Raw genomic sequence first — 24,656 nt, forward strand, 5'->3', positions numbered from 1 at the left:
ATGCCCAGAAGCATGAACCTGGAGTTCCTTGAGTCAGCCAGTAACAACCTGCACAAAGCCTCGGCTTTACTGGTGTGAATAGGAAAGCCTACTCATGCTGAAGAGACTGAATCACCTACCGAGTTCCCTGAAATTTAATGTTTATGTTATATTTTTATAATTTCAACTGTATTTTAATTGCTTAAATGTTTTTGTGTGGACCCTGATAAGGTGGAAAGGCAGCATAAAATGTCTCAAATAAATTTAAATGATAATTTCTGTATAATACAGGGTGCAGTGTTTCAGCATATGCTTAAAGAAATGCAGCCAGCTAACTTATGACCTACTGGTTTATTGCAACCAGTCTCAATTAATATGATCTGAATTCAAGGCTGGGTCTATAACAAGGTGGCCAGACCAGAGGTGGTCATTCAGAAAGCAGATTTGGGATGGCTGGAGGCTCTCACCTTGCCTGTCATCAGCCAGCCAACTCACTACCTGCTGGCTCCTCAACTGCTGCCCCACTGGAGAAGGCGCTCCTCTCCAGGGCCAGCCCTAGACTGTCTGGCATCCTAGGCAAGGCTAATATCTGGTGCCCTCCCCCCCGGCACTGATAATGTCACTGAGTCACATGGAAGCGCCCAATTCAGTGTCCCTAGAAGGCTGGCACCGTAGGCAATTGCCTAGTTTTCCTAGTGGCAGGGCCAGCCCTGCTCCTCTCCATCTCTTTACTTCCCCAGGCACCCTTCAAAACTGTGCAGAAAGCCAAATGTACCAGTTTTCAAACTCCGAGATCCCTGCTTCTTGTGAGAGTGTGATCACTGTTTCTGTTGCCAGGGCAAACAAAATGGAGCCCAAACTATTGCAAGAGGAAGTGGTTGTAAGATAGTGAGAGAGATTTCTGGGGGTGGGGGGAGAATGCAGTTTGCTGCTCTATTTTCAAAGACAGCAGGGGCACAAAGAGGAAAGGGGGACTCCCTTGTCTGGCTCAGAGGGGCATCATTGTCAGTGGCAATTCACAGACCAGCAACTATTGCTGTAGCTTCAGGCAGCAAAACACCTTAAACCACCACAGCAAGACTTAAGTGGAGCTCAAGTCCATTAATCTACAACTTATTGTCCCAAGAAGCAAGCTGTTAATTAAAATGTCAAAACAGTATTACTGGAATGAATTATAGGCATTTTCTTTAAGTAGCTTAAGTACTACACTGGAACTTCCCATTAAAAACTTCTTAATAAGGAATTTCCAAATGTCATATATGTAAAATCACACCAAGAGAAATCAGATAAATAATTCCCACTGAGAGGAGCCCCCCTCCCCCCCACCACACACATTCAGGAGGCACCTGGGATGAACATGAAACATTTATAAATAGAAATTTAGGCTAGCATTGCTGACAAAGGATACTTAACTTACAATAGCTGGGGAAATGCAGCACTCTATTAAACCAAATGTAGCATTATGTAATTGAAATTGGATCGGGCACTAAAATGAAAAGTTATCAAGTAAGAAAATGAGTCACAAATGTCTCTACTGAATGTAAAGACTATCCATCAGTTTGAGAATTTATCAGTGAAATAATCCAAACCAATACAGGACCACTAAGATCTGAATTTTCATAGGGCAAAATAAATGATAAGAATCAAGAAGTGGGCGCTAAACAACTTTGACAAATATATGTGACAGTTTTGTTGTGGAAAATGTGTCATGGTTAACTGACAGGAAGGAGTTAACTGGGTTAGCTCCAACCACATCCCTTCTAGACAATCCAAATTTTAAAAATCCTTGCATATTTCCTTTATATCTCTGCAATGAAAAGAGCTAGGGGCTTAGTTATTTAAAGTATGAAAGCTGGAAAATCAGTGAGTGGGGTATGACTGGGGGGGAACTATTCCTCCCCAGTAGCTGCAGAGTCTGAAACGAAGGCCAGAGGAAGTCTTTCCTACATTTGATGGCTGTTCAACCTGATACAAACCAGATTCTCTTTCCCTGTTCAAAGCAATGAGTTGAGTCCTCCACCATCTACCCTAAGGTTGCCAGGTCTGTATTGGAAAATACCTGGGGACTTTGGGGGTGGATCTGGAAGAGGGCAGGGTTTGAGGAGGGGCCTCAGCATGGTGCAATGCCATAGAGTCCATCTTTCAAAGCAGTCATTTTTTCCAGGGGAGCTGCCAGCGGGAGATAAGTTGTAAAAGTAGGAGATCTCCAGGCCTCACCTGGAAGCTGGCAAGCCTAATCTACTTACGAACTACAGTAGCTGGACCAGAAATTGCAATATCAGGGAGAAAAGAACTGAGCCTCTTTACCTCCACTATCAATTTTGATGAGTATCACTAATCTATAATGGGTTTTGACCATATAAATGTTATAAACTGTGTTGATTCAGACAATGCAACACAACATCTGTTTGGAACAATTTTCCTACTTTCAAGGACTGTATAGGTTAACTGTAAAGCTATGCCAATCTTTTAACATAGTAGTTATTAGGGAGATCTGAACAATTAGGGCTGCAGTCTTATACATACTTACCTAAGAGCACCATGGAGCATGGTGGCATTTGCTTCTGAATAAGCAAAAGTAAATATTCATTCAGCTCTTCACAGAAGAATAAAGGGGGGAAACGCAGGATTATGGGTCACAATATTGTTAACTGCCTGTAACTATACTACCCCAGTACAGTTATACTTGAAAAATATATATTACAGAACATCCTGTGTTGAGTTGCTGTTGTTAAAATGGTATTTCAGCCTTGCATTAAGGTCCTGTTTATTCAATACTATAATGGAGAGTAAATCACATAAAGCATTTTGGGGAAAAAAGATGTGCATTTTGGAAAAATGATAAAATGCGGATTTGGAATTGGGGGTTAGGTCAGTCTCATAAAGTTAATTTATGGATATTCTACGCCAGTTTATGTTTAATCTCACGTTGTTTTTTCAGATTTCCAGATTTATGGGGAACAGGGGACCTTTCTGGTATCTGGAGTGGATATTTTTAGAGCAAATGACACCAGCATTGCAGATAACTAAGACCTCTTTTTCCCTTAAATACCTCCTAAATTTGAATAGGATTGGACCAGGTGTTCCCAGTAACTCTGGTTTCCATTGTTTCTTATGCGGAAAAATAACATGCCTCCTATAAAGCAGTGGCCCTCAACCTTTTTTCAGCCTGCGGGTACCTTTAGGATTCTGACACAGGGTGGTAAATGGTTGCCATAGGAGGTGGCGCCACCACCAAATTTCAGAGACTGTGGTTATTTCTAATAGTAAGTCGTCAACTTGCCAGTATATCTTCAGCATTCCAGGCAGAAGCTTAGTTTAATGAGTTGCCTTTTAAAAATTAACATATTGTTTAAAATATTTTCTTACAGCATACAAAATAAGTATACTCACTGAGCTAGCTAGGAAACCCTCAACTGGCAGTATCTGTCTTCCATTTGGCAGACATCTAATGCATTTATGCAAAAGGAAAAGGAAAAATGATTCTTTAAATAAAGTAGTTTACATAAAGCTATTGTCTATGTTATACTATAAACATCCAAAACACTTTAAAAAAACACTTGATAGGCACGAGGAAAGGGGCTGGTTGGCACCACTGGAAAAATCTTCCAAAAACATCTAACCTGATCAAAACAGCACACCCTGACCAATCCACAGAGCCTAGGAGAAGTCTGAGATAATAACGCCTCCTTGGCAGGACCAGAGTCAGCTATTTTCTGGGGATCTTCTGGTCTCATTTCTGTGGAGTGGGAGATGACTGTGCCTCTCTATTGCTGCTGCACTGTGTTGGAATGATGTGAGAATCTCTTCAGGATGGGTTTGATATTCCTTGGGTTGTTGCCTCCAGATAACACCTGGAGATCTCCTGCTTGGTCTCTAGATGCCCAAGTTTGGTTACCCTGGAGAAAATGGCTGCTTTGGAGGGTGGACTCTATGGCACACTTCTGAGGTCCCTCCCCTCCCCAAATCCCACCCTCATTAGGCTCCACCCCAAAAATCTCCAGGTATTTCCCAACCAAGAGCTGGAACCCTAGATCATGTTCTTGGTTTTGTGGTTGAGTTACTGGTTAATCGTTTTACTGTTGTTGGCATTATAGCTAGTCACTGTTGTTTTCTTTTTTGTCCTGGTGCTTGGAAATTCTTGTTCTGTATTTAGTTCTTTTAAAATTTCCCTGAACAGTTTCTGTGCTGGAAGGTAGGGATCTTATATCCGGTATTTGTGTGTACATGTGCACACATGCACATCTACCTGGCTGCCCCCCCCCCAAAAAAAAATTTCTTACTTATTTATTAGGGTTTTTGCTGCCTGCTTAGGTTATTGTTTTGGATTGTTCATAAAGGTTTGGTGTTCGGGGAGGTTGTTCTGTTCTTTGAGGAGAAAATCTTTCTTTGGGGGTGGATTTTTCTCTGTTTCTGTCATGTGTGCTGATTTGTTATTTTCTCATTAAGTTTTGGAGTGCTCTTGTGGAAGTCACTTTTTTTTTAACAGATTAGACTAAAGATTTAAGCATGGCATTTGCCCCCACAAGAAACTATGGAGATCAGGGATCCCTAAATTTGGACTCCTTTGTCCAATCCCTTTTAAAATTTGGAGGAACTTTAGGATGCATGAACACCAGAATACACATGAAGCTGCCATATACTGAATCAGACCATTGGTCCACCGTTGTCAATATCACCTACTCACACTGGCAGTGGCTCTCTGAGATCTTATGCAAAGGTCTTTCACATCTACTATCGGAGTCTTTCAACTGGAGACACTAGGGACTGTACCTGGGTTCTGCATGCAACAGAAGTTCTTCCAGTGAGCAATGACCCCTCTCCCTGAGTCATGGGCCCAGAGAGAGGGAGAATTTGGTCCATTGTGATTTTGTGCTATTTTCTTCCAAACCTACATTACAGATCCCCCCAAATATATCCTATTATTCCCATAGGAAGCAATAGAGATGCCTGGGGGCCCCCTTGACTAAGAGTCCATAAGTCAGATCCCTTTTTCTAGGGGGAGGTCTTTAGGGCATGTAGTTCCCTGCAAATTTGCTCTAAAACACCTGGTCCAGACCCCTGGAAAGATCCCCTATCTCAACTGAAATTGTAATTTTTTTATAATGCTGGAAAGTTCTGTAATTCTGTTTTTTATTATTATTTTGTAAATACACAGAATGACCCAGAATGGGTATATTTCTGGCTCAGGAATTTCAGTATGCACATCTCTAGTGCAAACAGGTATTCCATCATATGAAACTAATTTGCATTATTCATTGGTTGTCTTATGCTATCTGATTGCACTGTTTTATACCATGCAGTCCACCTTGACTCTCAGTGAGAAAGGTGGATTATAAATACAATAAATAAATAAATAAATAAAATTATGCTCTCAATAACTGCAGAGCTTCTGGACATTTTATATATCTAAACCAAATAGATAAGTGAATAAGATTTTCAGGAGCCAGAGTGAGTACCTTAGAAGCTCCTGGAAAATATTTTGTACATTCTCTTTCTCAGCAAAAAACAGGATTTTGTAAATAAGGAAAAAAATTGCACATTTGCAAAAAATATTTACCACCACTGAATATACATAACCCTGCCCATTTTCCTGTTATACAGAAGTATTTAAACATGTACTTATTTAATCCATGGATAATTCTTAACCTTGGTCTCTTCTGGATTGACTCCAGCAGGTACAAATAAAAGATTAACACATTGTTTCAGCTGCATTTGTTGCAATGTGCTCCATGTATACTAGATAAGTTTTGGATAAATGTTTTAAATAAATGTTTGTGTTGATAAACATATCCTCTGAAAATAAATACCTAAAGATAACCTGCCTAATTTCATATGCTGTACTGGAAAACAGTAAAGTCAAGCATTTATTGCTACCAATAAACATTTGCCATTGTAGACATTCTTTCTCCAAGGCGTAAAACATTTTTTCTAAATTTAAAAATCTAATATGGCCTGTAGCCTTATCAAACTAACCAAGCTTTCTGAACCAATGGATTGATAGGAATTTGGACAGGTATTGGTTGTTTTAAATGTGATGTGATCTTTAAGATTTGGGACTCATGATATCATGTCAGTTCTTATGCACCTAGCACACATTTCAGCAGTTCCTCAGCCCAGAAACCCTGCAGAATTGTGCCCATTGCAAATAGACCTGACCTGAATGAATGAGTCAGCCTCCCCTTGGCAGGCTGTCTTGGTGCGGTGGTCCCTGCAGAGCTGTGAGATTTGATTTAAAATGGAAATGATCAACCTTCTGTTGAGCTAACAGCATTTGACTTTCAAGAACTCCCATATATTACCTTTGTGTGGAGAATATAAGAATAACATGTTTCTTTTATGACACTTCTAATATACCCTGTAGGAAACTCTTCCAGAAGGGATTTAAATCATTTTTGCTGTAAAAAATACATAAAGTAAGTGTTATCTCATTAGGGATTTTATGGGGGATCAGAAAATATTATATCAGTCTTCTTCCCTTTTGTCACTTTTGGCAATTGTAAGAGATAATATATGGTGTTCCATAAAACATTGGTTATAATGGATTTCTTCAAGTGAGCCAAGGCAACACTAAACTTTCTAAAGAAACCTCAAGTTTTAATTGAAGAATCATGTACAGCTTTCCCTTCAAATCATAAATATTTCCAGAATTCATAGTCTTCTACTAGACTAGAGTCATTCTGCTCTCCCTGACTAGAGTACCACCAAATAGCACATGAGGTTGTTAGCTTCTGAAGTGTTGTAACTGAGCTTCAAGGGGCCAGGCTGGGGGGGGGAGTGTCTTAGTGAGGGTTGATGGGATCTTAGAGCTGTGCAGTATGAACTCAAGAAGCCAAATCCAGCATCAAAAAGAGCCAGTGTGGCATAGTGTTCAGAGCATTGGGCTAGGATCTGGGAGATCCAGGTTCAAATCCCCATTCATGTCATAGAAGCTTACCAGTTACACATTCGCTGCTTAACATACCTCACAGGGTTGTGGTGAGAACAAAATGGAGCAGAGAAGAATGATGTAAGCCTCTTTTGTTTCCCACTGGGGAGAAGGGTGGGGTATATTTGAAGTAAATAAATAGATAAAAGAACTGATTGAAAATGTTTTGTTGGTCCATGCATGCATGCTTACACATCCTCCACTACCATGCTGTACATCTTTATGTTATTACAGGCCGACAGAGATTAACCGACCACATTTCAGATTCCAAGTGTATTTCAAGCACAAAGTGAGAACGACAAATCAGACAAGTGAGCCTACAAACCAGCCTACAAACCACATAGGATTGTAGCGTAAACTGAGATATGTTTTATTGGATTTATTGTTTTTATAATGTTGTAAGCCGCCCTGAGTCCACTTGCGGAGAGGGCGGGATATAAATGGGAAGTAATAAATAAATAAATAAAATTCTGCTGCACAGGAACCTATGATGCTTGTTAAATTGTCTACTTTTGGTCCTAACCACAGACAGGACTTTTTTTGTAGCAGGAACTTCTTTGCATATTAGGCCACACACCCCTGATGTAGCCAATCCTCCTGTAGCTTACAGTAGGCCCTGTAAAAAGAGCCCTCTAAGCTCTTGAAGGATTGGCTACATCAGGGGTGTGTGGCCTAATGTGCAAAGGAATTCCTGCTACAACCCCCCCCCCCCCCCGACCATAGACATTCTAAGAACTATACAAAGAGTTATTTTAAGGTTCTGCAGAACTGCAGTTAAGTTCAGAGAGACTTTGGAGCCATGGAGGGGAAAAAAATTAAACTGGCCAGTTGCTGAACTTGTCTCCTGATCTCTTGCAAGTTTCTCAACCCAATAGCCTATGCAAAGGCTTTGCATGTATTCCGTGTTCACTGGTTTCCCTTTGGCCCCTGTTTTCTTGCTCTTTATTCATGGTGAATGGGGGGCAGGGAGGACTCCATGTGCTTTCAAATGCATTTCAAACTGAGGTTTTGGGGAGCAACATTGCTTTCTGAAAACACTTCTCCCCAAAAAAATATTTCACTGAAGTTAATACATGTCCATTCCATGCAAGGAGATAAAACATTTTGCAGATAAAATCTCGTCGCTCCGCCAAGACCTGCCTATCATACCTTCATACCAAACCTTTAATGGCATAATAGATTCAGATAAAAATACACAGAATATAAAAATTTAAACATTGGAGATAAAATCAAAATAAAACCGAGCTTACAGATACATTCAAACATGGTCAGAATTAAATTTAAGGATGTCAGCCAGAAATTTTGCCACAGCCTCACTAACCACCCCCTCAGTATCACTCAATAAATAATAACAGGGTGGCAGAATAGACAAATCTGGAGAAAAAGAAAGCTTGCCAAATAAATCTTTACAGAGGTTATGGTAAAAAGAACAATCAAGCAATATATGCTGGATTGAGTCAGGGGTATTCGCTCCACAGGAGCAAAGTCTGTCGGCTAAAGGGACTCGCTGATATCTCCCTTGTAAAACTTTGGAGGGAAACGCGTTTAGTCTGGCCAACATAAATGCCCTGCGATGACTTGGAGTGGTTAGGTCTGATAGATAATTGGGCATTTTGCCACAAAAAGCATAAAGACCTAAGGAAGCTGGAGAGCAAGTATAAGGGAGAGTTGGCCGTAATTTCGTTTCCTCCAATTCCCACAGTCTCAGTTTAATACATCTGAAGATATATGACTCTTCAGAGGTAGAAAAATCATCTACCTCTAACCCCAATTGATTGAGTTTAGACAGAAGCACTGCTGTCCAGGACGAAATATATGGGTCTCTTTTCATACAATCAAGAAGGCTGTTGGGATCTGTTCTAAAATGAATTTTGAGCCAGAATTTAAACACTGCAATCCAGGCTTTTGTCTCCACCAAAGACTGATCCACTTCAGAGCAGAGAGCAAAGTAGGACACACATTTTGGCAAACCAAGAATTTGTCTAAAGAATGAGGCTTGAATGCCCTCCACTTTCCTGGTAAAAGCTGAGATCCATATAGGGATACCATAGAGGATTTGGGCAAGCGTTTTGGCTTTGAATACTTTAATAGCTGCTGGAACTAATTGGTTGCCCCTTGCAAAGAAAAACTGTTTAATTTGAGCAGCTGAACACTTAGCCAAGTTGATGGTGTTGTTACGATGTGAAACCCAGCTTAACTTGTGGTTAAAAGTGATCCCCAAGTATTTAAAATTTTTTGTTTGCTCGATTGTTGAATTGCCAATAAACCATCTCTGTGGGCCCCAGCAATTTGAAAAGACAACTACTTTAGATTTGGTATAATTGATAGTAAGTGAATTACAAATACAGTAGTCATAAAAGGCGTTCAAATACCTTTGCAGGCCCACTCTTGTACAAGAGAGGATGGTAGTGTCATCGGCATAAAGTAATAAGGGGACCGCTCGGCCTGCAAGTTTAGGCGGATGACCATTGATAGGGGTCAAAAATTGTGCCAGGTCAGTTAGAAATAAATTAAAAAGATGTGGGGCCAGCACACAACCTTGTTTTACCCCCTTTAACACTGGGATTTTACTAGTCAAGTCACCGCTAGAAGAAAATTTCACTTGGCAAAAGGTATTAGAATGAAGTTTCCTCAAGAGAAACAGCAAACGAGGGTCCATTCCCAGGTAACCTAGCTTGATCCATAGTTGGGCTCTATCTATTGAATCAAAAGCACCCTTCAAATCGATGAAGGCAGCATATAATTTTTTTGACCCGGTATGCATATATTTTTCAGCAAGGAAGGCCAGAGTGCAGCAGTGATCCATAGCAGATTTGCCTTTGGAGAAGCCAATCTGTTCAGGACCTATGATGTTGCCTAGGCGCATCCAGTCAGTTAATCGGAGTTCTAAATGTTTTGCATACAATTTGCCCACTATAGATAATAAACTAATGGGGCGGAAGTTTTCTGGTAACTCCAACCCCCCCTTTTTGTATATTGGGATAATTATAGAGTCAAGCCAAGAGTCAGGGATGGAGCCATGCAGATCGATAAAAGAGAACAATTTTGCAAGGGGCAAGAGCCACCAATCGGCAAACTTTGTGAATACCTCAGCGGGAAGGCCATCAGGGCCAGGTGCTTTACCCGCTTTTAAATCCTTCAATAACTCACTGATTTCCTCTAGAGTTACTGGAGGCCAGACCGGCATATCAGTAACTGAGGGGTTTGCTAAGATAGGAGGGGATACACGTGGGGCAGCAAAAATGTTAGAGAAGTAATCAACCTGCCTATCACATTGGATACAGTAAGTGAAATTGAGGCTCCGTGCCTGTCTTCAGACTTAGTGCTGGGCCACTTCGACCCACTCAGCTTGGAGGAAGTCGACGGAATCCTCTCTACTGCTTGCCCAACAACATGCGATTTGGACCCTTGCCCCTCTTGGCTGATTAAATCTTGCAGAGGGAGCTTAGATGTCCTTTACGGGACATCATAAATAGATCCCTCTTAGAGGGGCATTTTCCAACACCTCTGAAAGAGGCTTTGGTCCGCCCCATCCTGAAAAAATGTACAGCAGACCCGGCCGAATTGGCAAATTACCGACCGGTGTCTAATTTACCATTTTTAGGTAAAATTATTGAGAGGGCAGTGGCGTTGCAGCTACAGAGGTTTCTGGATGACACTTCCATCCTGGACCCGTGCCAGTCTGGTTTCCGGCCGGGCCATGGGATGGAGACGGTGCTGGTTGCCTTGGTAGATGATCTCCAGTGACAACTGGATCGAGGCGGCGTTGCGGTGCTGATGCTGTTAGACCTGTCGGCGGCATTTGATACAGTCAACCCTACAATGGCTTTCCTCCTTCCTCATGGGTCGGGGACAAAGGGTGGCGATTGGGGGCGAGCGGTCCCAGAGGCGCACACTAGATTGTGGGGTGCCTCAGGGAGCAGTTCTCTCCCCAATGTTATTTAACATCTATATGCGCCCCCTTGCCCAAATTGCCCGGAGGTTTGGGCTGGGTTGCCATCAATATGCTGATGACACCCAGCTCTATCTGCTAATGGATGGCCGGCCCGACTCCAACTCCGTCGCAGGGAATCTGGATCAGGCTCTGCAGGCTGTTGCAACGTGGCTTAGGCTGAGCGGGCTGAAGCTGAACCCGACGAAGACAGAGGTCCTTTGTGTGGGTCGCGGCGCTCTGGGAAAGGAAATATCTCTCCTGGCCTTCGACGGTGCGCCATTGAAAGCAGCGCACCAGGTAAAGAACTTGGGTGTTTTACTGAAGCCTTCATTATCAATGGAGGCCCAGATAGCGGCCACTGCCAAGTCAGCATTCTTCCATCTGAGGCGGGCGAGGCAGTTGGCCCCTTTCCTAGAGCGTCGGGACCTAGCAACAGTGATCCACGCGATGGTCACCTCAAGATTGGACTACTGTAATGCCCTCTACATGGGGCTGCCTTTGTGCCGAACCCAGAGGTTGCAGCTAGTGCAGAACACGGCGGCCAGGCTGTTGCTAGGACTCCCGAAGTGGGGGCATATATGGCCGGGGCTACGCGGACTGCACTGGCTGCCGATTACGTACCGGGTCCGGTACAAAGTGCTGGTCATTACCTTTAAAGCCCTATATGGCTGAGGACCGGCCTACCTGAGGGACCGTCTCTCCCCATATGAGCCCCAGAGAGCACTGAGGTCAGCAGGGAAAAACACACTGACTATCCCGGAGCCAAAAGAGGCTAAACTTCAGAACACTCGCGCACGGGTCTTGTCCATCGTGGCCCCATGCCTATGGAATCAGCTCCCGGAGGAGGTGCGGGCCCTGCGGAGCCTTGATCAGTTCCGCAGGGCCTGCAAGACCACCCTTTTCAAGCTGGCGTTCATGGACTGCTGATTTATGGTTGTTTAATAAAGGGAACCGCCAAGGGTTCTGTCTAAGGCACCTTGTCACCATGTAAACTGACAGGAATAGCGTCAGTAACAACATTGCAACTGTCAGACTAAGTTAAGTTTAATTATATATTGACTGGTTTTTAAATGACGTTAATTTTAAAGTTTATATTTATTGTATTGTATATGTATGAATGCTGTTAGCCGCCCTGAGCCTGCCTTGGCAGGGAGGGCGGGATATAAATAAAATTTTATTATTATTATTATAAGGAGCACATGGCAATATGCCAGCTTGTTTGGAGAGATGTACCATGCAAGAATGTAAAATTTCTCTGAGAATTATTGAGTGAGCAACTCTACTAGCATCAATCTACTTAAAAATGAAGGAAGCGATGTAGCTATTGCTTTTCTTCCTAACTTGTTACACACAGCAGTCCATGTAATTATTGACTACTCAATTTATGTGAAGCTACATTTAGTGCACATTTTGCACGTAAAATTTTACTTCAGAAAATGTTTTAGACTTGTTTTGTTAGTCAGGAAATGGGAGCTCTCAAAAACTTGCAGCTGCCAGCTATGGTGAAACATTAAACATTATTGCACATCAGTTACAGAATAATATCAAACATTTGTACTGAGGTAAAAGTAGAGGGAGATGCATTTTCAATAATATTTTCTTCCCCCTGGACAATGAACTCTTCTTTTCAATAGTTTTTCATACCTTTTTGTAGAAAAATGAAACATTCACAACACAGCAGGTCGGGGGGGGGGGGGTTGGGAGAGAGAGTATGGGGAAGAGGGAGTATGTTTCCATTGCTTTTGGCGGTATTTTTGGTATTTTGAATTTGTGTGTATGTGCCTGCACCTGGAAGTCAAGATGACCTCTGGTGACTGACTGGGAGGCCTGAAGGATATTCAGAGAGGTGGCTCAATAAAACCCTGCCCCAACCTTCCAACTGCTGGTATTGCAAGGAGGTCTCCCATCCAAATACTAAACAGAGTTGATCCTGCTTAGAGCTTCCGAGATCTGACAAGATCAGGCTTACCTGGGCTATCCAGGTCTGGGCATATGTACCCAATTGCTGAAGGTAAGGTTAGGCTTATGTTTCCTCAACCTGATCTAGTCACATGTATTTGCTTTAGACTGTGGGTAATCCTGTGCCCTTGCATAGGAATCAAGATACATATGTCCATGGACAGTGTCCTGGTACCAGAGCTTACAATAAACCCAGATGCCAAATTTGCTGCCACATAAATTCAGGCAACACAATAGCTGGACCTAACAACATCAAGAATACCACTCAGGCTTATTCACATGTTCATCTTCTAACACTGTATATGCCATTAAAAGCCAACAATGTCCTTGGGTTCTCTATACAAGGTGAACAGGTCAGATCCTACACCAAAGGATAAATGGACACAAATCTGACATCAAGAATCACAAGACTGAGAAACCTGTAGGAGAACACTTCAGCCTCCCAGAACTTTCAGTGGGTGACCTCATAGTAGCTGTTTTATTGCAAAAGGAACTTCAGAAACAGACTAGCAAGGGAAATTGCTGAATTGTAAGTTATTACAACACTCAGAACAATGGAATCCCCAGGACTTAACAGGGATATGGGTTTCTTATCTCACTACATATGCTAACCTTCCAGAAAGTTTCAGTCTTTGCCCTTGCAGTAAAGAAAATATGTGCCAAGGCAGCAATGTGAAGGGATAACTTTTAGATTTATGTCTACATCTTTATTGTTATTGCCGTTCTATTGCATCTGTTGTTATACCCTTGTTATACCTCACACGATACTTCGTATGTTTTAACTTTTAGTCTACTTTCCTTTTTCTTGATTTTTGTAGATTTGTAACAGCCAATGGCTAATTACAATAAATGAACTGAACATATGCTAACCTCATTTAGCCCTTACATCTGTATTCTCACCAACCCCCAAGAAGAGCCATATATTCTCTTTATTTTATTTCCTATTTGGAATAATAATTAGAATAGTAAATTCAAATGTAACATACTGAATAGTAGATTGGAATGTTTTCTCTGGCTTGCAGGCACAGCCAATTGCCCCTCTTCAAAGAAGAAGATGCTATAAGGTTACCTCCATGCTTAAGAGGAGACAGATGATGCATAATGGCAGGGTCTCAATTCATTACTCTCAGTTTTCCACTATTAAGGATGCATCTGCCCATCAATTTCCAATTTTGACATATTTATTTCCTTCACTATGTTTTCTCCTGGAATTAAACCCAAACAAATATAAACTAAGCTTGTTTTCCCTGTTTGTTCCTTGAAACTGTTAAATATTTTTATTATGCTGCACCCTGATTCACTGCTCACCCTCTACCTATATTTATGGTAATTTTGTGCATGCCCATGAAAACTTATATATTGAATAAAATTTTGTTAGTCTTAAAGGTGCCACTGGACTCAAACTGAAAGATTCAAGTGGGTGGCCATGTTAGTCTGAAGCAACAGAACAAAGTTTGAGTCCAGTGGTTAGTCTTGAAGGTGCCACTGAACTAAAGCTTCATATAGCGGAAGAAAGTTCTTGGACACCAGTTATAGTCCTGGTGTTTTTTCTTATTAACATGCTCTGTGACTATATTTTTTTATATTTAAAATTAATTTTTAGGCCCACTGCTTGAACCTGCCTATTTCCAAAGGCATATTTCAAATATTAAAAATCTAGTTATAAAAACACAGAGAGAGCTGCCTAAACTTTTGCACATTCTAATCAGTTTCACTTGCTCCTACAGAAAGTTGGGTGAAAGAAGCAGTGTGTCCTTCCCATTGCTAGGAGAACTCTGCCATCTGCTGGACATAATTTTTCTTGCAATCTTGTGAATGGACTCTTAAAAGCACACCACAGCCCTGGTGATAAGCATTTTTTTGGTCTGCCATATTTAATTATTAACACGTGTTTTGAATTTTAAATGCTTACTTTCATATTTAATATTTTCCCACTAGGTTGCAGTCAAGGTGTTTACAAGCATAAGTAGTTGCTAATAAGACTAGTAGCCTACTCACAACATATTATCAGGAAGCCCTTTCTATTAAAGTCTATTATGTTATATGTTTGATTTCCCATAGGCTCTTTTGTAAAAGTTAGCTGACAAAACCACCTGCTACAGAATCTCTGTACACAGACAAAACTCAAATAAGAAAACAATATAGAAAATACCATTAGATGTGCAGTCCTAAACGTGTTTCTTCCACTGAGTTCAATGGACTAATAAGAGTTGATGCCTCCAGTCTGGTTCTTGAAGTGTAGTGTCAGTGCAAGCTGTGCTTGTCTTAGCATCCTTGTTAAAATTTCAGTCCTAGTTCAGTGCTGTTTATCATTTCATGACTCAAGTTGTATCAAGTTGCAACTTCCAGGCATACAGACAATCTGTGGAACTTCCATATGTTATCTCAAACCAATGCTTATCCATAGAATGAAATCACATGTGTAGAATAATGAAGTACAGCAGCATCAACTGATTCGATATCATGTGTGAACCAGATTATGCCTTTTGACAGCTGGATTTGGGTCCAATAGCACCTTAGAGACTAACGAAAGTTTTTGGGTAGAAGCTTTTGAGAGTCAAAGCTCTTCTTCATCAGACACTTTTTGACAGGAATTACTTGTAGGAAGGTTTTGTCTGTAATTTACACTGGGTGATACCTATTCACTGTAATTATGACAAAATCAAGAGCCATTTTGTGAGTCTACTGACCTACCTACTGCAATGAATGGTGTGTGAGTGTCCTCTGTTATTCCTGTCAGCATACTGCCCCAGTTCTGAAGTATGTGATGACCTTTGTCATTTAAATATTCCTTGCAGTTCTCTGTTGCAAGGATCAGGTGCATCTTTTTGAAGCGAGAGTCATAATTAGGATACCAACAAAAACTTCTAAGCTGATGATCTCACTTGTTCTTTGAACTCTTTTGTAACAACTCTTATGTTAACCAAGTTGTTTTTATCTAGGCTTCAGAAAACCACTGCAATAAGGCATTCATAGCTGTGGACAAACATTCACATGCAAATCCCTTTCCTCTTACTTTCAAAGCCCTCTGTAGTCTTGCTCTCTCTATTCTCAATCATTCTTCGTTGCTCTCTGCAGCTTTCATTCTTCCAATTTCATTACCCTCAGTTTTCTGAAGGTCTTCTGCTTTCCCAAATGTTTCAGTTTCAAGCATAAGGGGCCACAAGGAAGGATTCACTTTCTCCCCTTTTGCCCTTTATACCTGGATCTACTTGTCTTTGTAACTGCGTGATGCAAAACCCACCTTTTCCACTAAACCTTCAGCACATATTCTTAGTTCCCCTATTTCTACTTTTAGTTCCCCCATTTCTACTTTTGTTGACTACCTCAAACTCTATCTTTTATGCTCTTCATGTATTGTACACTGAGGATCCTATGCAAATAATAAGTACCCAAGGAGGTTCACTATTACATCCTCAAGGAAGCTATTGTTACATTATATGAGTATTACTAGTTTGGATAACATGCTTGAGAGAGATTAACTAACATATAGTAATGAAGGGTTCCATAAATTGAAATAAATGTTCATGGGAACAGGGCCCAAATTTACTATTACCAAGAAAGCAAAACAATATATTGATTAGTAATATTATTTCACACAATAAATTCAGATCTAGGTCTCCTAAGTCCAAAACATCTTTCTGTTCAATAATGCTAGTTATTAGATGTATATTATATATCATGTTACTATTATTAAAACTACTTACAGTCAATCATTTCAAACTATATTGGAGTATCCATATTGATTTGATTGCCACCCAAATAATGGCCAATTAAGCAGATATAGCAAATGAAAATTCACCTATAGGCCAAGGAGGGGAGCAAATGCATAACCTGCTACTCCAGGTAGTAGATTGCAGCCCTAATGTGGCTTCATTATAGTCAACATTTCAATAAGAGAAAATTAAACTTTGGGAAGGGAAAAAATCCAATCAAATTCAAGAACTTGGGAATTAAATACAGCATCTGACAGCTTTCTCAACAGTAGTGTCGTTATCCTGTTTTTACATACTGACACCAGATATGAGAGGAAAATGTAAAACATTAAATGTGTCTTGTTAATCAGAATAATTGAAGAGCCATCATCTCAATGAGGCTAACAATAACCGAGCACAGAGATAAGTCAGTATGCCACTTTCCACATGTTAACTGGTCCTTCACTGAAGCAACCAACCTTGGTTCTGGCAGCTGCTGTCTCTTCCTACTCTCCCACTGGCTAAGCAGCCTGTTGCGCTGTTTTGCAGAGGAGAGAAAAAAGGCTTTCCTTGACTGGCTGAGGGACAGAGAAGGAGGGAAAGAACCATAGAAAAAGCCTCCCCATGATTGGCTGAGGGAGGGAGGAGGAGGGAAAGCTTTCTCTCAATTGGCTGAGGGCTCCTCCCTATCCCATCTGGGAAGGAGATACCCAGGGCTTTTTTTGAGCAGGAACGCACAGGAATGCAGTTCCAGCAAACTTGGTGTCAGGGGTGTGTGACCTTATATGCAAATGAGTTCCTGCTGGGCTTTTTCTACAAAAAAGCCCTATGTGAAACAATGGTGACATCAGGGGGTGTGGCCTAATATGCAAATGTATTCCTGCTGAGCTTTTTGTACAAAAAAGCCCTGGAGATACCCAATGACAGGAGGGGAACTGGAGTCCTGTCGCAGTAGACCAGATACAGAGAGAGGGAGGGAGGGAGGGGAAATTAGAGACAGAGAGGGACTGATGTCAACTTTAGCAGAGAGAGACTGTTGTTCTGAAAGGTATCACTAAAGACCTCTGAGGGAGAAATCATTGGGGCCAGCCCTAACTACAGCTGTCAGTTCCAGGTTGGTGGGAAATCTCTGGAGAATCTGTGGTGGAGTTTGAGGAGGGCATAGAAATTAGGGCTTCAGAGCAAGGTCTGCCAGACCCAGGTTCTTGCTGTGGAAGCAAACTGAGTGATTACAGACTAGTCACACACTTCCAGCCTCACCTACCTCGCAGGGTTGTGGTGCAGATCAATGGGGGGGAGAGGAAACTGATGTAAGTTTCTTTCCCCACCACTATGGAGAAAGATTGTCCTTTTCCTATGTAGAGGCTGCAAGGAGGGGAGAGCTGATGGAAAGCTGAAGTCAAAGGGGCAGATAAAAGGAAGGAAATAGGGTTGTCAACTCCATCTTAGGAAATTCCTAGAGATTTAATAGGTGGAGCCTGGAGAGGGTGGGGTTTGAGAAGGGGTGGGACTTTAGACAGGTACAATGTCATACACACCACACCATTTCCTCCTGAAGAACCACTTTTGCCAGTCTCCAGGTGAGGACTGGAGATCATTCAGAATTACAGCTGTTCTTCAGAAGGCAGAGATCAGCTCCCCTTGAAGTGGGAGAGGGAGTGAATGCCTTTACTTGGGTGGGTGGGAAGACAGCATGGATGGGCGGGCACACCCAGAGCCTCTTTCCAGAGCTTGTTGTATTTTTCTTCACAACGGGCCTTATCCCTAGTAGAATCATAAAATTGGAAGTGACTGCCAGGGTCATCCAGTCCAACCCCCTGCACAATGCAGGAAAATCACAAATACTTTCCCCCACCCTCATTGCCCCCTGTTCCATGCCCAGAAGATGGCAAAAGCCTTCAGAATCCCTGGCCAAACTGAACTGGAGAAAAATTGCTGCCTGACCCCAAAGTGGCAATCAATATTTTCCTGGGTGTGTAAGAAAGGGAGAGCTAAGCACTTATGCAACCCTTCCTGTCCTTCCTCTCATGATCTGCCTAATTTACAGAATCAGCATTGCTGTCAGATGGCCATCTGCCCTCCGTTTAAAAAACCCCAAGGAAGGAGAGTCCACCACCTCTTGAGGAAGCCTGTTCCACTGAGGAACTGCTCTGTCAGGAAACTCTTCCTAATGTTTATCTGAAAGCTCTTTTCATTTAACTTCAACCTGTTGGTTCTGGTCCACCTTTCTGGGACAACAGAAAACAACTGCACACCATCCACTATATGACAGCCCTTCAAGTACTTGAAGATGATGATCATATCAGTTGTCTCCTCTCCAGGTCAAACATACCCAGGTCCTTCAACCTTTCCTCATAGGATTTGGTCTCCAGACCCCTCACCATCTTCATTGCCCTCTTATGGACATGTTCCAGCTTGTCTAAATCTTTCTTAAGTTGTGGTGCCCAAAACTGAAAACAATACTCTAGATGAGGTCTAACCACAGGAGAGTAAAGTGATACCATCATTTCATGTTATCTGGATAGTATACTTCTGTTGATACTGCCCAAAATCTCTTTGATTCTTGCTGCAACATATCTCAGAACTCCCAGTTTTCACAGTGCCAAAATTCCCTCTTCCTTCAAACCTTTCATCAAAACTCTCCTTCTCTAGGAGGCCTTTGTCCAAATTGGTGCTCAAACCCAACTGCAATGAAGGCTAAATACTTGCAGATGCATTGTCTCACATTATTGTTGTTGTTGTTACTGCTGCTACAGCTAATATGATTCCATTTAATGTAGCCAGTAGTCCCTTACTATGGAATATCTAATTTGTAACTGAGATAAAACTGTGACCCAAAGTATTGGTGCAAATTTATGTCCCTATAAGAATAATTTTATTCTTTGTTCTATTCTGTTTTCTTAATGGTTGTATTTGTTCACCTTTATTTTGCTATTTACTATTTCTTGCCCTTCCAAAACGTATATATATAATCCCATACAAAAAGTCTATATATTCTTCAACTGTTCATAGTACTTGATTGTTATAAGAAGATGCCAGGACCCAATCTTCCCTCAAAATCAGCCATCCCTCTGTTCCATCCCTAAAAGGGTAAAATTGGGGAAACTGCAGTCTGCACGTAGTCAAAGACCTACTTTTCTTAATGTCATGTACAGCTGTTCTAGGATTATACACTTAGAAACTGAAAACAGGTTTGAAGATGACGAAGTCCATGGCCAAAACTTGTGAAAGCTGGATCAGCAAGTAGTTCTATGGCACCTTACAGATTAACGATTTCATTATGCCTTAAACTTCCTTAGGTTACTTTATCACATGCATGAAGTTAATCCCCTTTATAAAACAGGCTTGGATATAGCAAACATTCATGCCACAATTACATGTTTAGTCTTTAAGATATTGTTGGTCTCCTTGTTGGTTTTGCTGAACATTTGGATCCTGCAACATGTTATTCATTCTCATTGCAGAAAACTGAATTTTGCAGTCAGGTCTCTAATTCTGTAAATGTGTCAGATGGCTTTTGGACAAAGGTGGGCACATCGCCCTACTTCAAGAAACAGAATCTGACAACCTTGGAATCAGCCTTTGCCAAAAGCATGCATGCCCACGCACACACGCACACACACGCCAGTGTAAGTAACTGTAAGTAAAATGCATTCCTTTAAAGTCGGCATGACCAATTGCAATTCTAATCATCTTATTTGACAGTGATCACCTCAGTTGGTTCTTCTCTCATCTTCTGTTTGTCTTTTAAATTTCAAGGTACTGCACCTTTACACTATAATCATGGGATGCAGTAGTCTTCATTGACTGTTAATTCAATTCCAGTTCAAACTAACAGAAGTTAACCTGTAGCATCAAAAACAACAAAATGTTTTCTTCTCTCTCTTTTTTTTTTTTTGCTATAAACAGTGCGAGGATTAAGATCCCAGGTCTAACAAACCACCATTATGTGTCTTGTTTTACCTCTACTAATGATATCATTTTGAAACATGCAAGGACTGGAGACCATTAATCCAAACAAGCATGCAAGAAAGACAGCATCACTTCTTAGTTTACTTAAATGTGAAATAACGATCACAGCTTTCAGTTTGGTAGTGCCAGCCACAACTGTTCATCAGCCCGCCAAGCCTGTCCCCTATGGAGATGTGCATTCCAGCTGAGTAAATTGATTTGATCATTACATTATTTTTGCTACTTGATCCTTACAATCACTGCATTGTACCTATTGAAGTCCTTTGCAAAAACCCCAGAACCTTACAAAAGAGGAAAACCAAGACGATGCCAGTTGAGCGAGGGGACATATGTCACATGTGCATAGTGCATAAGCTTTAAAATCATCTGCATTTATGTCATGCCAGCATGTTATTCCAATGAAGAAATGTTCCTCCAGCAGAGATATCACCCTGAGACAAAAGTGGTGCCATTCTTCCCCAGAATTCAAGACCTGTTTTCTGTTCACTATCCCATTCAGTCGTTGTCTTTCAAAAATCATGGAAGGGCTTGTTAAAATACTGTGATTTGCTGGGGGAAAGGACAGGGCAGTGTAATTCTAATATGGAGAATTGCAGAAAGGAAAATGGCTGATCAGTGTCATGCAGCTTTTGCTGCTCAAACCCAACAATCCACTTATAGCTATTTTGCTGCTTCTTTGAGCATCCCCTTGTCATGCAGACTTGACTGAACCAGAAGAGGCCTGAGGGTTGAGATTGCCTAGAGGATCTCTTATTGAGCATAAGGCTTCTATCCAATTATGGTTTCTGGGATTTATTGAAACACATCTAGGGGCAAACTTGGTACATGGTCCCTTGCCATGTGCAGCCAGAAACACATGACCCACGGGGCTTCCAGATTCCCTAACCCTCCCACTCGCCCACTCCAGCTCCTTCCACATCTATGCATGGAATAAACAGTACCCTGTAACACAAAGGGCAGGCTCAACCTGCCTTCACAGCAGTAGTCAGAGGAAGCTAGCCCCCAACTGCTCTTTCCTGCTTTGAAAAGATGCAGAGATGAATGTCCAGCCAGTCTCTAGGGCTAGGACAAGATGGAAAGGTATACTTGGAGGTTGTCTTGAGTGCCACTGTTTTCAGTGGGATGGGAAACTGTGAATAGCCTCTTCTGGCAAGGGAAATAGTTTTTGGCCTCAGTTGATTCTTGTAGCTCAAGAGAACAGATTCTGTCCTAATAAGCAATACCCCCCAAAAGAAAGCATTAGGGGTAGAATCTAGCCCCTTTTGCAGTAAGTAAGCCTGCATCACTCCCCATTTTCAGCTGAGCCCATCTGGGCCAAAGATATAGAGCAGGGTGGAGTCTTCCCTACACTACTGCAGCCAGCCTTATGTAATAGATTGAAAAGCAAGAGTTACATCTATGGAAGTGTGGTTATTTTGCAGAGCAAACTGTACAGTCTGGGGAGCAGGGGGTAGGAAGGGGTGTTGAAGCAGAGAAGGGACACCATGAGCAAACTATGGAAATTGGGCAGCAATACAGCAGAGGGACTGTAGCAGGAGGGGCGTGTCCTCCACAGCTGAACGTCCTCAACCCCCCCCCCCCCACAAGCCCCACCAGCTTCTCTGGAGGAGTTAAATGCCAAAGTCATGACTCTCCCTCCCTCCCTGCGCCCGCGCGCACACACACACACTTTCCTTAGCTTAGTGCAAAAGTGCCCCCCCCCCGTTGCCACCCTACTTCCAATGAGCAAAAAGGACCAACCAAAAGGGATCTGAATAAAGGGAACATTCACGACTTACAAGCATTGGTGACAGCAAAGCTGTTGGCCACCTCCAGGTTGTCGATGTGGGGTGAGAGACGGAACTGCGAAGTGGAAAACTGAACCATCCCTACCCGAAAGGCGCTGTATTCCTGATCGGCTCCCCTGGGGAACAGCCCCCCTGCAGGACGACAAACAAACATGAAAACAGAATAACAGAGAGACACAGAGAGGACATGAGTGCTGCAGGCTTGGCGGTGGCTGGACTAGTTCAACTACGGGGGGGGGGGGGCGGGGGGGGGGTAGAGAGACCTTCATTCGTAAGCCCCAAAGCCTGCCTCAGATCAGAAGAGCCTCCAGTCTCGTTGATCTGAAGGGGAGACTCATCCTTCTTAAAATTTCAGGCATAGCTCGTTCTCCAGAGAAAGTATGCTGAGCGGGGGTGGGGGGGCACAATCTCTGGAAACCAGAACACGCTGCCTTCTGCCCAGGAAGGGTGCCATCCAGCTCCATTCAGATCAATAGGGGGGTTCTTTCTACCAGCTTTCAGGTTACCAGATGTAGACTGCACCTTTGCAAACGTCATCCATGCACCAGTTAAAGAAGATTATTGGTTTTAAGGGGCACACTGGTTAGTGGAAGGGGACTATCTCGGGGGGGGGGGGGTGGACAGGGGGGGTAGGGGGGACAGGGAAAACGCGAGGCCGTTGAGAGAAAACGGGAGAAGGCAGGCACTTTTCGCTCAGGCAGAGAAGATTCCGTTGAAGGCTTCATGCCAAGAATACGCCACTTGAAGCCAAATGACTGGCTGACCAAAATCTATGGTGCCTCTCAGCGAACGATTTGGGGGAGGAGGTGGGGAGGGAAGCGAAAGATCCACGGTAAAGAGGACACTCACCTATTTGTATGCCGTTGGAGTAGACCCCCCAGATGAGTCCCCACGCCAAAGGAGCCAGGAAGAGAGAAATCTGCCGAATCTTTTGCATTGCCATGAAAAGTAGAGCCTCCCCAAAGCCGCGGAATATTCCTTTGCTTCTCCTGCCGCTGCCGCCGCGGTTCCTTCCTCTCCCCCCTCCTTCTCTGCCTGCTTCTTGTCCGGCAAATTAGATCCTCTGCATCTTGGGAGAGCGGCTGAAGGACCCAAGCTGGAAAGGAGCCCTAAGCGGGAAAAGCTTTGGCCCGCTGCTGCAGTGGTCCCTAGGCCAGCCCGAAGGAGAAAGAGGCGGCTCGAATGCCGTCCTCTAGGCTGCTCTTGTGGTCCCGCCGCTTCGGTACATCCAGCTCCTTCGCAAGCAATCACACACATTCACCCGTCTCTCGCTCGCTCGCTCGCTCTCACACACACACACATTCACACACACTCACGCGCGCACACACCACACACACACAGGCAGGCGAGGAGCGGGCGTGCGCGTGCGCCGCCAGTGCTCGGGAGCGCGCCTCCGCCCCCTCCTCGCTCGCCCTGCGCAGCCCGCCGAGTCCGCGCTCCCGTGCCTTTGGAAGAGGACTGGAGCCTTTGGCTGTGGATTCCGCTAAACAGGAGGACTTGTCATGTTCAGCACCGCGGACAGCGCAGCGGAAGCGCGGATTGAGGCGGCGCGGGATGAAACGTTCATGCCCGAAACCGAATGACAAGATTGCCCATCGGGAACAATGGGAGATACTGGCGTGCCCCCTGGATAGAATGGGAGCTTGGAATGCCATGGGCTTCACTGAAATATATTACAGGCTACAGCAGACTAAAGTTGCAATGCCGAATGGATTTTGAATGAAGGTCTGTGGCCCCAGATAGACAGCTCTGGGATTGGGATGACAGCACCTAGAGAGGAATGAGGGCTCCTGGGAGTAGCCGAAGTGTCCTGCGACTGGAATGACAGCCTTTTCCAGTGGAATGGTGATCTCTAGGAACAGAATCAGTGTTCTGATAGCCCTCAGAGTGGAATGACAGTCCCTTGGAATGGAAACAGTGCTCTGTGACTGGAATGACAGCCCCCAGAGTGGAAAGACAGTCTCTAGAAATAGAATCCATGATTTGGGGCTGCAGTCATGGTTCCCAGAATGGAATGACAGCCTTTTGGATCAGTGTTCTGCAACTGGAATGCTAGCCCCAGAGAAGGAGGACAGATCCCAGGAATCGCATCAGTGGTCTGGGACTGGAGTGACAGCCTCCCTGGTAGAAGGATGGCCCCTGCAAGTAGCAGGTGTTCTGGGCCTGGAATGATTGCCCCTAGAGTGAAATGACAGCCTTTGGGAGTGTTCTGGGACAGAAAAGATGAGCACCATAGTGTAACAACCGTCCCTAGGAATAGAATCAATGTTCTGGGACTGGAATGTCAGCCCCTTGCATGGAATAACCGCCCTTGGGAGGAGCAGAAGTGTTCTGTGAGCCAGAGTGGAATGATATTCCTTGTGATTAAAATCAGCACTCTACAATTCCAATCACAAACCTCA

The 24,656-nt window shown here is 43.1% G+C and overlaps 1 protein-coding gene across 5 annotated transcripts in view; it reads right to left on the reverse strand.

Annotated features, from left to right (window-relative positions):
* GRIA2 (glutamate ionotropic receptor AMPA type subunit 2) overlaps positions 1 to 23,698 on the reverse strand; it is a 123,667-nt gene extending 99,969 nt beyond the window's left edge. For 2 of the 5 annotated variants that reach the window (XR_009555794.1, XM_060246599.1), the window contains exons 1-2: positions 23,104 to 23,695; positions 22,246 to 22,386 (exon numbers count right to left, since the gene is read on the reverse strand). Coding sequence is in view for 4 of the 5 variants with exons in the window: in XM_060246599.1 (XP_060102582.1) it covers positions 22,246 to 22,386; positions 23,104 to 23,197 (235 nt within the window). In the remaining variant the exon portion in view is untranslated. Of the gene's footprint in view, positions 1 to 22,245; positions 22,387 to 23,103 lie in introns of all 5 variants that reach the window. The other 3 variants (XM_060246600.1, XM_060246598.1, XM_060246597.1) reach the window with 3 other exon arrangements.
* Between the last annotated feature and the right edge of the window lie 958 nt (positions 23,699 to 24,656).

The sequence above is a fragment of the Heteronotia binoei genome, chromosome 9 (genome assembly GCF_032191835.1).
Source record: "Heteronotia binoei isolate CCM8104 ecotype False Entrance Well chromosome 9, APGP_CSIRO_Hbin_v1, whole genome shotgun sequence".
Taxonomy (NCBI): domain Eukaryota; kingdom Metazoa; phylum Chordata; class Lepidosauria; order Squamata; family Gekkonidae; genus Heteronotia; species Heteronotia binoei.